We start from the raw sequence: 13,332 nt of genomic DNA on the forward strand, positions 1-13,332 counted from the left end.
GAAGTAACGCTTCAAAATGAGGTGACGCTTCAAAATGAGTCAACGATCCAAAATGAAGTAACGCTCCAAAAATGAAGTAACGCTCCAAAAATGAAGTAACGCTCCAAAATGAAGTAACGCTCCAAAAATGAGGCAACGCTTCAAAATGAAGTAACGCTCCAAAAATGAGGCAACGCTTCAAAATGAGGCAACGCTTCAAAATGAGTCAACGCTCCAAAATGAAGTAACGCTCCAAAAATGAAGTAACGCTTCAAAATGAGGTGACGCTTCAAAATGAGTCAACGATCCAAAATGAGGTGACGCTTCAAAATAAGTCAACGCTTCAAAATGAGGTGACGCTTCAAAATGAGTCAACGATCCAAAATGAAGTAACGCTCCAAAAATGAAGTAACGCTCCAAAAATGAAGAAACGCTCCAAAAATGATGTAACGCTCCAAAAATGAAGTAACGCTCCAAAAATGAAGAAACGCTCCAAAAATGAAGTAACGCTCCAAAAATGAAGTAACGCTTCAAAAATGAAGTAACGCTCCAAAAATGAGGCAACGCTTCAAAATGAGGCAACGCTTCGAAATGAGGCAACGCTTCAAAATGAGGCAACGCTTCAAAATGAGGCAACGCTTCAAAATGAGGCAACGCTTCAAAATGAGGCAACGCTCTAAAAATGAAGTAACGCTTCAAAAATGAAGTAACGCTTCAAAATGAGGTGACGCTTCAAAATGAGTCAACGATCCAAAATGAAGTAACGCTCCAAAAATGAAGTAACGCTCCAAAAATGAAGTAACGCTCCAAAATGAAGTAACGCTCCAAAAATGAGGCAACGCTTCAAAAATGAAGTAACGCTCCAAAAATGAGGCAACGCTTCAAAATGAGGCAACGCTTCAAAATGAGTCAACGCTCCAAAATGAAGTAACGCTCCAAAAATGAAGTAACGCTTCAAAATGAGGTGACGCTTCAAAATGAGTCAACGATCCAAAATGAGGTGACGCTTCAAAATAAGTCAACGCTTCAAAATGAGGTGACGCTTCAAAATGAGTCAACGATCCAAAATGAAGTAACGCTCCAAAAATGAAGTAACGCTCCAAAAATGAAGAAACGCTCCAAAAATGATGTAACGCTCCAAAAATGAAGTAACGCTCCAAAAATGAAGTAACGCTTCAAAAATGAAGTAACGCTCCAAAAATGAGGCAACGCTTCAAAATGAGGCAACGCTTCAAAATGAGGCAACGCTTCAAAATGAGTCAACGCTCCAAAATGAAGTAACGCTCTAAAAATGAAGTAACGCTTCAAAATGAGGTGACGCTTCAAAATGAGTCAACGATCCAAAATGAGGTGACGCTTCAAAATAAGTCAACGCTTCAAAATGAGGTGACGCTTTAAATCTGAGGTGACGCTTCAAATATCAAAAATGAATTACATCAAAAAGAACAAATAATTACTTCATAACATCTTTATTTCCATTTAGATCCATCAGTTCGTTTTTTACAGCACATTCAATTTAACAGAAAGTTTTACACATTTTTTATTTAAATTATTTAGGACAGATTATATGATTGATTGTGGAAAATATGAGAAAATTTCAAGTTTATTTCAATTCAGAAATTTTTGGAAAAACTTGAAATTTTGGCAGTTTTGGGTAAAAATTGTAATAAAATTTCAAATTAAATTTTCTCTAATTTTAATTATTGTCAATTTTGAGAATATTTTAAACACAATCAATATCAATAAATGCAATATTTTCAAATCTTTTTTGTAACGTATTTTGAGACAAATTAAAGGTTTATATTTAATTGACATTTTTATAAATTTTTTATTGTCATCAATTTTTATTCAAATTTTAATGTCCATAAAAGCTTGACTCTAAATTAGGCTGATTTTTAGTTCAAATTTCAATTCAAATTTTGCAAAATTTTCAATTTTTTGTTTTCAAAATGAATATTTTAGGCCTCATTTTTAATTAATTTTAATTGAAATTTCTAGTCAAAATTTAACGGACAATTTGATTTGAATATTTAAAAAGGATTTAAAGATCCAATTTTTAAAAGCAGCTTAAGTTTTTCATTATTTAAAATATTTAAATCTTTTTTTGGTTAATATAAAATTCAAATTAAATGCTTCAAATTTTCGTAAATTGCTTAATCATTCTAAACCAAATAACATCAAAAAATAAAATTTTGCTAAGAAACTTTTCACAATTTTTAAAAATTTTTAAATTTTTAAATAAAAGTGAAAATTTCCAAATTTCTATCTAAATAATAATTTTTAACTTTTTTTTTCAATTAAATTGTTTCAAATTTGAATAAATTTTCAAATTTACCCAAAATATAAAACATAAAAAAAAAAATAAAATAAAAATTTTTTAAATGCATCAAAAAATATTTTTAATAAAATTTCTGAGTTTCATCTACAGCAGATTGCCTTACAATCCCTTATTATAATAGACAGTTTGAACATTTGGACTTTCCTTCTTAATCTTTTGCTTCAAATCATCTTCCAAGCTGTTGACGGAAATGGACGCCTTTTGTGTGAATATAGCGCAGCACAATGGCGTGGCAAATGTCAAGACGAAACCACAGAATAAAATTTGAATTGGTGAATTTGCCCATGGGAAGCGTTTGAAGACGGTCGTCTTCTTTTCGAGGTAGTTAACAAGCACTGGTGTCAGGACCATACCTGGGCAACTAGGAACAAATAAAGTGAATTAAAATTTAATTTAATTTTTTTTTTTTTCAAAAAAATGTTTCAAAAATTCTAAAATTCAATTTTTTTTTAATTTTCAAATTTTAAATTTCAAAAATATTCAAATTTTAAATTTCAAAAATTTTCAAAAAAATATTCAAATTTTAAATTTCAAAAATTTTCAAATTTAAAATTTCAAATTTTTAAATTTTAATAATTCAAGTTTTTTTTTAAAAAAATTTTTATATTTAAAATTCAAAACTTTTTTTAATTTTAAAATTCAAATTTTTTTAAATTTCAAAATTCAGATTTTTTTTTAAATTTCAAAATTTCAAATTAAAATTCAAATTTTTTTTTTTAAATTTTTAAAATTTAAATTATTTGAAACGTCAAAATACAAATTTTTTTAAAAATATTAAATTTGAAAAAAATTTTAACTTACGCCATGAAAATTCTAGACAAAGTAACAGCTGCGATTCCCTGTTGTGCAGCTGTGACTGAGCTGCCATATTCCTTTCCATTCTCATCTATGACTGGAACTCCATTCTTAAGTTCCCTATATCACAAAATAATTCAATTAAATTTCAAAAATATTCAAAATTTTGACAAAATTTTGGACAATACTAAACTGGAGTCTCATCAATGGTATGTTGACACAGTTAGCAGCTGCGACGGCAGCAAGTGGAACTAATTTAGGCAAAACACCAGTTAAATTCTACAGATTTATTTTTGGTTAATTGTTGATGTGCAGGAACGACAAATATAATTTTGAATCAAGTACAGCCGATGTAAGGAACAATTTTTTGGGGTTTTTGGACGTTCAATTTTGAAACAGACATGCAACGAAAATTGGTAAATTATTGAATATATCCAACAAAGTGCAAAATTAGTTACTAAATATAAAGTCACACAAAATTCACATCCACTCATACCTTAGCAAGTCTATTCAATCCCAAGGCAGTGACAAGTGCACCACTTGTTGCCATACAGTATGACGTCATCAGCTGTTCAGTTGAAATTGGAGATGCTCCTGAGCGATTTGTGTAATTGACGACAGCATTGAATGACTGATTTGCCCATTGCCAGAAGATGACTTGAAATTGATGGGAAAAATGTTAGGAAATCCATGTAGGAATCGTAATCAGAACTGACAGGACGCCAATATTGACCACTTCCTAAGTCCTGACAACTCTGACACACAAGTAATCAAATTTGAGACTCACCTGCTGGAGTTGATCTGTAGAATGTCATCATGGCACCAGTAATTGTCATGTTCATTGGTACTTGAGCTGACATTCGTCCAATTAACATCATTTTTTCTGTAATAAGCATAAAAATACAGATGTTAAGCTTCTTATTTTCATGTTTATATACTCGATCAACATATCAGGTCGATGATGACGTGAATGCATTTAGCATGACGCATCGATGACGTCGTGTAACGGTCATTTGACGTTGTTAAGGTGGCTTGATGTGTTGCTCGGGATTTGAACGAAAGATAAGATTCTTAAATCTAAGTTGGATCTGTCACTAGGCTCTTAACCTAAAAACTACTGAAATGTCACACTATGGTGTACTTTAGGTATACCTGGCAAGCTCATACGTGAAATAAACCCAAAAAGATCACCTAAATCGGCATAAATTATCAGTTTTCTACAAATTTTGTGATGATCTTTGTCTGTTAGGAATCCCGAGAAGCACAATGAAGCTACTATGGCACTGCTATGTCACCAAGTTGATTCCATGACATTAGAGTACCCCGACCGCTACATGACGAACGTTACAGCTCCTTCATAATAAATAATAAACAATCACATCACCCACGCGACACTTGGCTCTATTCTCTAATCAGTCATAAGTAGTTAGTCCCCAAAAGATAACCCATTATCACTCCATGCCAATCTATCTTAAGCCATAACTATATCAAAATCACTCAAATGATAATCCAAAGTATTTATTTTCATTTCTGACAGTTGTAATAACATTTCAGTCATAACAAGTTTTGCAAACAATATTGAATGTCAATAATGCTATAATGCGTCAAGAACCGGAGTGAGAATTAGCTTACATAACATGTCTGCGTACACAAGTGAAGTTTAGTTATGTATGTTGATTTTGCGAATTTTATGGGATAGTGGGTGTACTTTACTGGAGGTTTTGAAGTTATTTTGATGTTTTTTGATATTCTGAGTGTATTGTCTACGTTGTCTAAGATCCATCTGGACACCCTTTAGACAACCTTTAGGCACCCTCAGGACACCCTCTGGACATCATCAGGACACCCTCTGGACACTGTTTGGACAACCACTGGACTCATTTTAAACACCCACTGCACTCTCTTGACCCTCTCTGGACCCTCCATAGATTCCCTCTGGACAATCCCTCTGTGACCCCTTCTAGACACCCCTCCGTTATGTTTACTCACCTCCAGTATCTGGATGGAAAGCTGAATCATACAAATACTTTGCCTTCCATAATTCATCTTCAGTTTTGACGTCTGGAATTGGTCGGCCGGCTTTGTAGTCCTTGACTATTCTGGCTGCATTATTCAATGCCGCTTCGGATGCAAAAACATTCTTCAATGTGTAGAATAAGAAATCCAGTTAAATAATTGTTGCTAATTGGAGTTAAGTGGTTGATTTGATACTATTTGGATGAGTCCTTGGGATGATTTTGTCAGAATTTTTTTTTGGAGGATTGGGTAGAGTTTGGGTAAGAACCGGAGGGTTCAGCTAAGAGTCGGAGGTTTCGTTTTCTTGGATTTTAAATGCGCAGATCTGCAGATTTTGACTGTAACGTATAGATCGTAATTCCAAAAAATGTCGGTTGGGCTCCCTAATTGCAGACGGTTGGGCTCCCTAATTGCCCCTACGCACCTGCCACCCCTCTCCCTACTAGCTTCATCCCTACTTCGATCTCTGTCCCCAAACCCTTACACCGTTCAACCCTGCCTCACAGCAATCCCCAAAAACCCACACAAAACTCAATTATCAACACCAAATAATTACTGACAAAATCATCACAAGGACAATCACCGTGAAAGGAATCTTACAAGTGGATTTGTCACAATCAGAAAATGTTTTGCACGATTGACATAAGTATTTTGTGGATATCTCGGCTCATCAATATTGATTCCTGTTGGCAGTGTCATATTTACACAATGTTCTTGTTCTTAACGTCTTCAGTTACGCAATGATAGTAAATTGACTTTTTTTTTCTTTTATTATTTTTTCTTGTGACCCGAAATGTCAAATGACAATTTCCTCCTTTTACGGACTTTGGAATGACTTTTTTCACACACAATTGCACTGATTTTAAATTAACTTAACCGATTATTGCACTTGATTTAGATTTATTAATGATTACAGCCCGATAAATGCGATGATGAGATGAAGTAATTGTATTTTTATGTCTGTGATGTGATTGATAAGAATACGAGCTGAGCGAGTTTACAGGGAATTGTAAAGTGATTGGAAAGAGATGCGAAATGGAAAGTGATGCGGAAATTTTATTGTTTTTATGAATTTGAATATTTTTGGTGGGTGGTTAACGGTTTTTTGAGGTAGGAAGACTAATTGTGACGAAAAATGGACTAAACACGATGAAATGACAGGATTGACCAAAATGAGCTGCTCGTCAATCTAAGTCTAACCTCAAAATTCAGATTCTATCCTCAAAATCCAAATTCTAACCTGAAAATTCAGATTCTAACCTCAAAATTCAGATTTTAACCTCAAATTTCAAATTCTTACCTCGAAATTCAGATTTAAACCTCAAAATTCAGATTCTAACCTCAAATTTTAGATTGTAACCTCCAAACTCAGATTCTAACCTCAAAATTCAAATTCTAACCTCAAAATCCAGATTCTAACTTTAAAGTTCAAATTCTAACCTCAAAATCCAGATTCTAACCTTAAAATTCAAATTTTAACCTTAAAATTCAAATTTTAACCTTAAAGTTCAAATTTTAACCTTAAAATTCAGATCCTAACCTCAAAATCGGATCCGAATCTTAGTTTTTTGCCATCCAAAACTCCTTAACTTTAACGACTTTTTCAAATTCAAATCTCAAAACTTCACAAACTATCCACCTAGATGTCACCACACCCCAACAAAAACAAAAACACTGACACATATTCGATTGAGAAAGAAAAAAAAAAGTTTTTTACTCACTTTTGTTTACATTTTTTCATCTGACATTACAATACAGTCAAGTGACTTTTAATCATCTTAACTTAATGACCTAAATTAGTCATTAAATTGACGATAATTTGTACTTAAAATCAACAGGAATTGACAAAAATCTTTTAAATTTAATTAAAAAAAAGTTGAAAATTATCAAAAAAATGAAATTTTAAAGAAAAAAAAATTTCAAACGAAAATTTTAACTCAATTTACTTAATAATCCACACAAATGTCGACGATAAGGATGTCAACAAACTTTACGAGTGCTGAAAAGTCCAAAATACGACGACGATTAGCTGCCGTGTCATTTTTATCAAATATATCACTCGATGGTACGCATCGCGATACGCCATTTGGGACACATGCAATTGCAACACATCATGGATCACGAAGGTCATCGAAGCGGGCACTTCAGCATGACAGTGAGACTGAGTTTATGCTGGACAAAGGTGAGGATGACAAATATTTTGAAAATATTCAATTTTTATTTCACCATTTTGTGTATTTTTAGTGAATAAACAAATACAAGAGGCTGACAGGCTGTCGATCAGCTCTGATTCCGATTGTGCCAAGCTGTCGTCATCGGCTCCCAAGGGAATATTCAATTCAATCATCAATTTCCAGCCGTATCGAGAACGTGGACGGTAAATTTAGCTTCCTATTGATCCAGTGTTGTCTAAACTGTGTGTCACGGCACCATGGAATGTCATGAGTCGTATGCCGTGTGCGGTTTTGGTCGACAGTCACACCAAGGTGTCCCATTACGCATATCAGTTCAGACAACACTTCCACTAAGCTACCAACCCCTAATCACAATCATTTACAGAACAATCAGCAGTTCCAACGAAACAATCGCCGAACGTCGTCAAGCATTGCTACTTAAAAAGGCTCTATGTACTTGCACAACACCCCATAACTTCAACAATACAGCAACATCCAGCACAGAGTCATTATCACGCATGAAATGTGTTCACATACACGAACCAACACCGCCATTACGCAACGGTCACTGCCTTACAATTGAAGAAACACGCTGCATTATAACGACTCATCAAAAGCCACTGCATATATTTTCAATAATACCATTCCGTAAGAGGACATCAAGTGCAATAACTAGAAGTAATGTTAAATTAGATGTGCGCGGAAGTGGCGCGAGACGACGTCAAACGTCAACATCTCGACCAATGTCTAGTACAGCTGAAAATCAACCATTTGATCCATTTAATTTATTAGGCATTGAGAGACGACTCGACGGACAAGCTGAAGTATCATATGGACATCTTTTAGTGCCATCGAAACCGAATAGTGGGAGTGGATCAAAGGTTCCGGTAAGTTGGATCTAGAACACATCTGGTGGCATGCCATGACAAGTGTGCCGAAGCACACAGGTTGTGCAGCACTGATTTAGCTCAAATTTTGATAATTTTCCATTCCAGCGTCACCATCACGACCATTTAGACACGTTAGTACTTAGAAATCATGGAATGATTCGCTATATCAGCCATAATGATGAAGTTGAGGATGAACCATACTCAGCTGACCTTCTGGACGATCCGGAACTGTCAGCTGGACGACATCGTACGCTCCTGACATTTACAAGCTATTTAACCAGTGTCATTGACTATGTCCGACAAGCTGACCTGAAGAAGGAATTGAATGATAAATTTAGGGAAAAATATCCACATATTCAGTTGACACTGAGTAAGCTGAGGTCCATAAAGAGAGATATGAGACGGATAAACAAGCTTGATCCTAGAATTGACTTGCTGACTGTTGCTCAGGCATATGTCTATTTTGAGAAGCTTATTTTGGCTGGATTGATAAATAAGATTAATAGGAAGTTGTGTGCTGGTGCATGCTTGCTGCTGAGTGCTAAGCTGAATGATGTGAAGGGTGACGTGCTGAAAGGATTGATCGAGGTAAGTTCATAAGTTTGATCCAAGATCTAACCTCAAATTCCAGATTCTAACCTGAAAATTCAAATTCCAACCTCAAAATCCAAATTCTAACCTCAAAATTCAGATTCTAACCTTGAAATTCAGATTCTAACCTCAAAATCCAAATTCCAACCTCAAAATTCAGATTCTAACCTCAAAATCCAAATTCTAACCTAAAAATTTCAATTTTTCCCCAGAAAATCGAGAACATCTTCCGAATAAACCGCAAGGAGCTGTTATCATCAGAGTTTGCCGTTCTTGTTGCCCTCGAGTTCAGCCTTCACGTACCCACAAGCTTCATTCGACCCCACTATGAACGACTCCGTTACGAGTCTTGATTAAACATCAGCTATTTCTGTTGGAACGAGATTATTACTTAATATTTTATTTATGACACTGGTGGACTGACCTGTGGATGACTTTAGTGGCTTTATAAACCTGACTACTACAAATATGTTATTGTATAAAAGTTTGTGGACTATTTTATGGCTCAGTAAATTAAAATTTGTAGAATTCTTTGATGAAATTGAAGAATTTTTATTAAAAAAATTATGTAAAAAAGTTAAATAAAATTATTTTAAAAAATATCACCTAAGAACTTATCATCAGCTATAGGCTCATAATTCTCAAAACATGATGACAATTTCGTACCAATTCTGTTTCGTTTCTGGACATATTCATTGCTGCACTCATTATTCCTCATATCAATCTCATAGATAGCTGTATTGTCGATGATACGCTTATCGAATGACTCAATTTGATTGTCCTGCAAAGTAATATTACTCATTAAAATTGAAAGACAGCTATAGGGCCGTTCACTTATTACGTTAGGCAAAATAACGAATTTCTAGACCACGCCCCTCCCCCCTCCCTTCCCTTCTCCCCTCAGCACAAAATTTCCATGCAATTTCCATGTTTAGGCTGTTACAAACTGCTAAAAACCGAACGTAATAAGTGATCGACCCCTCAAATATTCACCAAATTCACCACACACCCAGCACCCCCCCTTTCTTCACCTCCACCTTCCATCTTACCTGCAACGTCAACTTATACAAATTCTTCAAATGTCCAAACGAATCAGCATGAATGACTGTCAGTTGATTGTCGTGAAGATCAAGTTCCTCCAAATTAACTAAATATGCAAAAACTCCAGCTGGAAGTTCTGAAATTTCATTTTCAGCCAATCCTAAATATTTGAGGTTATGTAGATTTTCAAATAGGTTAGAGTCAATTGATTTGATTCCATTTCCATTGATATAAAGCGACTCTAGTTTTGTGAGTGGCTCGAAGTCGTCTTTGTGGATCTTATCAATCATATTGTCACTTAAGTCTAAGGATTCTAAATTTTTCAGGTTAGAAAACCAGCCTGGACTGATTGAATGTAGTTTGTTGTCATTTAGGCTTAGGGATTTGAGGTTTGTTAAGGAATTGAAGGCATTTTGTGGAATTTCTGATATTTTATTGGATCCAAAATTCAAAATTTCCAATTTTTGAAGATTTTCAAGCATTTTTGGACTTAAAGTTTCAAATTCATTGCTTTCTAGGTCCAAATATTTCAATTTTGTGGCTGATTTTAGGAAGTTTGTCGGTAAATTCTTCAACTTATTACTTCCGAGCCACAATTCTTCAAGGTCCTTCTGATTGATCAGCCAATTTTCAGGTATGAGCTTCAATTTATTGTCCTGCATGGAAAGTTGCGTCAATTTTGTATTTCCAGTCAGTAAATCCTCAGAAACTTCACGAATTTCATTCTCCGAAAAGTCCAAATACTTCAAATTTTTGCAATTTTTGAGTGAATCCAATTGAACTTCCCTGATTTGTCCACGAACAATCTGCACGACCTGAAGATTCTTAAACTTTTCACAAAACTGCGATCCAAATTTTTCCAAATTTATGTAAGTTTCATCAACAAAAAATGCCACAAATGTGACGTCATTGTCATTATTGCTTTTTAAGTGCTTTCCTTGTATTTCAATTTGATGCTCAAGGCCTGCCGGTGATATGTTGATGATGTTACATCCATAACCAGTTAGACGTTTATAATCTTCGAGTGATGTGTCGTATATCTTGTAACCTTGATCAGAGTATTGACATTGAATTGTGTCTGACAAGACGTTTGATGATTTTAGTAGAAATATTAGGCAGATTATGGAATTTTTGAACATTTTTAAGTAAAAATGATGAATTTTTCACGATTTTCTGCAACTTTTTTGTAAGTTTTTGAATTTTGTAACCGATTTTACAACTCAGACTAGCTTAAATTAATGCGAACTGATCAACGCGTTTGACGAAACTAAAATGGAATAAAACATCAATTTAGAGTCAAAAATTATAATTTATTCAGTATGATTAGAAATAAAATTGGCAATGTGTGAACCTGTCTTGTAGAAACTGGTTGGCAACAACTCTGCATACTTCTCTACTAATTATTACAATTACTTTCATTTGAACAATTATATTTGTAATGCAATTTTAATTTGTTTATGCTTCATAGGGACCGTTCACATGTTACGTAACCCCCTTTAGGAGTTAGAAATAGGCTTGAGATTGAGATTTGAGAATTTATCTGATGGGATTCTATTATAGGGGAATATGGAACAAAATGTTACGGAATAAGTAATCATCCCCATATAACACTTTAAAGTAATTACTTTGATTAACAAAACTAAAACAAACATTATTCAACAAAATGTTAAAAGTTAAGCAAGTTCTGTCATATCCTGTGAATTTTTTTAAGCTTATTGGACTTGATTTAGGAATTCCTAACCAAAAGCTTCAAAATTATTGAAATTGACAACATTTTGGTCTTATGGAATGTATTTGTTGCATTTGTTCCTTATTCTATTAAGCTGGTCATTCATGAATCATTTAATGTTTGCACCGAACCTTAGATTCAAGGATACTTATGCTGAATTGATAGCCAAGTTTGACATTAGTACAACAGCTATGATTTGCTTGATATGCACTTTTTATAACGAAAAGTTGATGAGAAGTTTTGGACGTTACTCGATCAACTTGATGACTTTATAGGCGATTTTTGAGCATTAAATTGATTATCAGCATGAAAATCGACACTTTTAGCACGAATCATTTCCGACACTTTTCTTCACTTCCCACCAACAATCATGATAAATATCGTCAAATACACAACATCACCAAATGAGTATTATGCACGTGCTTTACATTCCGTCCTGGTCAAGCAGCTCATTACAAATAAATTCATCATTTATGTCTCAATTATCCACAACAGTGAAAATCTCGATAAAATTCAAAATTTTGACTACCAACTTTACACATTGCCGCGCATTTACTTCATTTTATGGAAATTGGTTAGGAAAATTAATTTCAATGTTTCACACAATTTTAAACATCAATATTGTCATCATGTTCTTTGGATTCAGCTTTGCAATTGAAACATCTGCTGGAAATTTTGGATTGATTCATATTGTCACTCTGTTTATGCCACTTATTATTGTTATCAAATTTGCTATCACTGTCTGAGGTAAGGTTGAATGCCTTTCCCTAGCCCATTGTCGCCATCTTAATCTTGTCTAAAACCAATACAGCCTTCAAAAATTGATCTCAAACATCTAAATTTCCATTTAGTTCAGCTTCCAGAAATTCACTCTAAAACTGACTAAACTTCACTACACAAATAGTCGACTGTAGAAGGCTTACGATCTGCTTCAATCATCAACAACTAATATGCAAAGAAGTGCTTTACATTCAATTATGAGATGATTGTTGATGCGTTCTCATTTGCTGCATCATCTTATTTAATGTTTATTCAGTTTTATGTGTTTTGATTGAAAACAATATAATTGATGTCGCAGAACTAAAGGAGCATTTGATAATGGTCATTTTGGATTAACTTTATTGGAAAATTCAGAGTTGATTTCTTGGACTTTATTGTAAGATTGTCAAATGGTGATGTTGAAATGCTCGATTCATCAGAAGGAGAATGCTTATTACTTGACGAGGATTTTTGTTATTCTTATCTTGTGCATTAGTCTTGGTATCTTCTTGGCACTGATCAGTTTCTCAGCCACAGATGATTTATCACATCATTATGATGCTGCAACCTTGCATATATTAATGAATCAACTGAACATGATGAAGTATGTCCTTTATGTCTCAATCATACACAATAGGATGAAGATTGTGACTGACAATATGGATAGAATCAAGGATCATGATGACAGACTTCATACATTACCTCACGTGTATTCGATCATGTGGAAGATGTCGAAAGTCTTAGACAAGAGATTCACAATTCCATTGATATTCATGATTTTGCATATTTTAATGATGACTCTGTTTTTTGGATTCTATTTTGCACTCAGAATCGCAACCAACAACTTTCATACTCTGCTTATATTTTCAATCATAGCACCACAAGTTACTGTTTGGTTCACGAGCTTTGACTGTCATAGGATTAGGTTGGATGTGAGTATTAATGCTGTGAGTTCAGGTATGATGTTAGCTGAGCTGAGCTGTGAGTTAAGCTAAGAGCTGAGCTAAGAGCTGAGCTAAG

The 13,332-nt window shown here is 34.2% G+C and overlaps 3 protein-coding genes across 3 annotated transcripts; 1 reads left to right on the forward strand and 2 right to left on the reverse strand.

Moving 5' to 3' along the window:
• Nucleotides 1-1,432: 1,432 nt before the first annotated feature.
• Sfxn1-3 (Sideroflexin-1-3) lies at nt 1,433-6,150 on the reverse strand. Its single transcript, XM_070652897.1, has 7 exons — nt 5,729-6,150; nt 5,102-5,252; nt 3,900-3,995; nt 3,609-3,769; nt 3,306-3,391; nt 3,119-3,232; nt 1,433-2,678 (listed from the first exon to the last, which is right to left on the reverse strand). The coding sequence occupies exons 1-7, from the start codon at nt 5,825-5,827 to the stop codon at nt 2,417-2,419; spliced, it is 969 nt and encodes a 322-aa protein (XP_070508998.1). The 5' UTR covers nt 5,828-6,150; the 3' UTR covers nt 1,433-2,416.
• A 686-nt stretch (nt 6,151-6,836) lies between these two features.
• LOC139100253 (CDK5 and ABL1 enzyme substrate 1) lies at nt 6,837-9,385 on the forward strand. The gene is made up of 5 exons (XM_070652877.1): nt 6,837-7,310; nt 7,373-7,505; nt 7,688-8,189; nt 8,298-8,780; nt 8,996-9,385. The coding sequence occupies exons 1-5, from the start codon at nt 7,091-7,093 to the stop codon at nt 9,134-9,136; spliced, it is 1,479 nt and encodes a 492-aa protein (XP_070508978.1). The 5' UTR covers nt 6,837-7,090; the 3' UTR covers nt 9,137-9,385.
• On the reverse strand, nt 9,376-11,075 carry LOC139100408 (leucine-rich repeat-containing protein 15-like). The gene is made up of 2 exons (XM_070653023.1): nt 9,833-11,075; nt 9,376-9,564 (listed from the first exon to the last, which is right to left on the reverse strand). The coding sequence occupies exons 1-2, from the start codon at nt 10,961-10,963 to the stop codon at nt 9,376-9,378; spliced, it is 1,320 nt and encodes a 439-aa protein (XP_070509124.1). The 5' UTR covers nt 10,964-11,075.
• Between the last annotated feature and the right edge of the window lie 2,257 nt (nt 11,076-13,332).

The sequence above is a fragment of the Chironomus tepperi genome, unplaced genomic scaffold (assembly GCF_022539635.2).
Source record: "Chironomus tepperi strain 1889 unplaced genomic scaffold, CSIRO-AGI_Ctep_v1 contig_58, whole genome shotgun sequence".
In the NCBI taxonomy this organism is placed as follows: Eukaryota; Metazoa; Arthropoda; class Insecta; order Diptera; family Chironomidae; genus Chironomus; species Chironomus tepperi.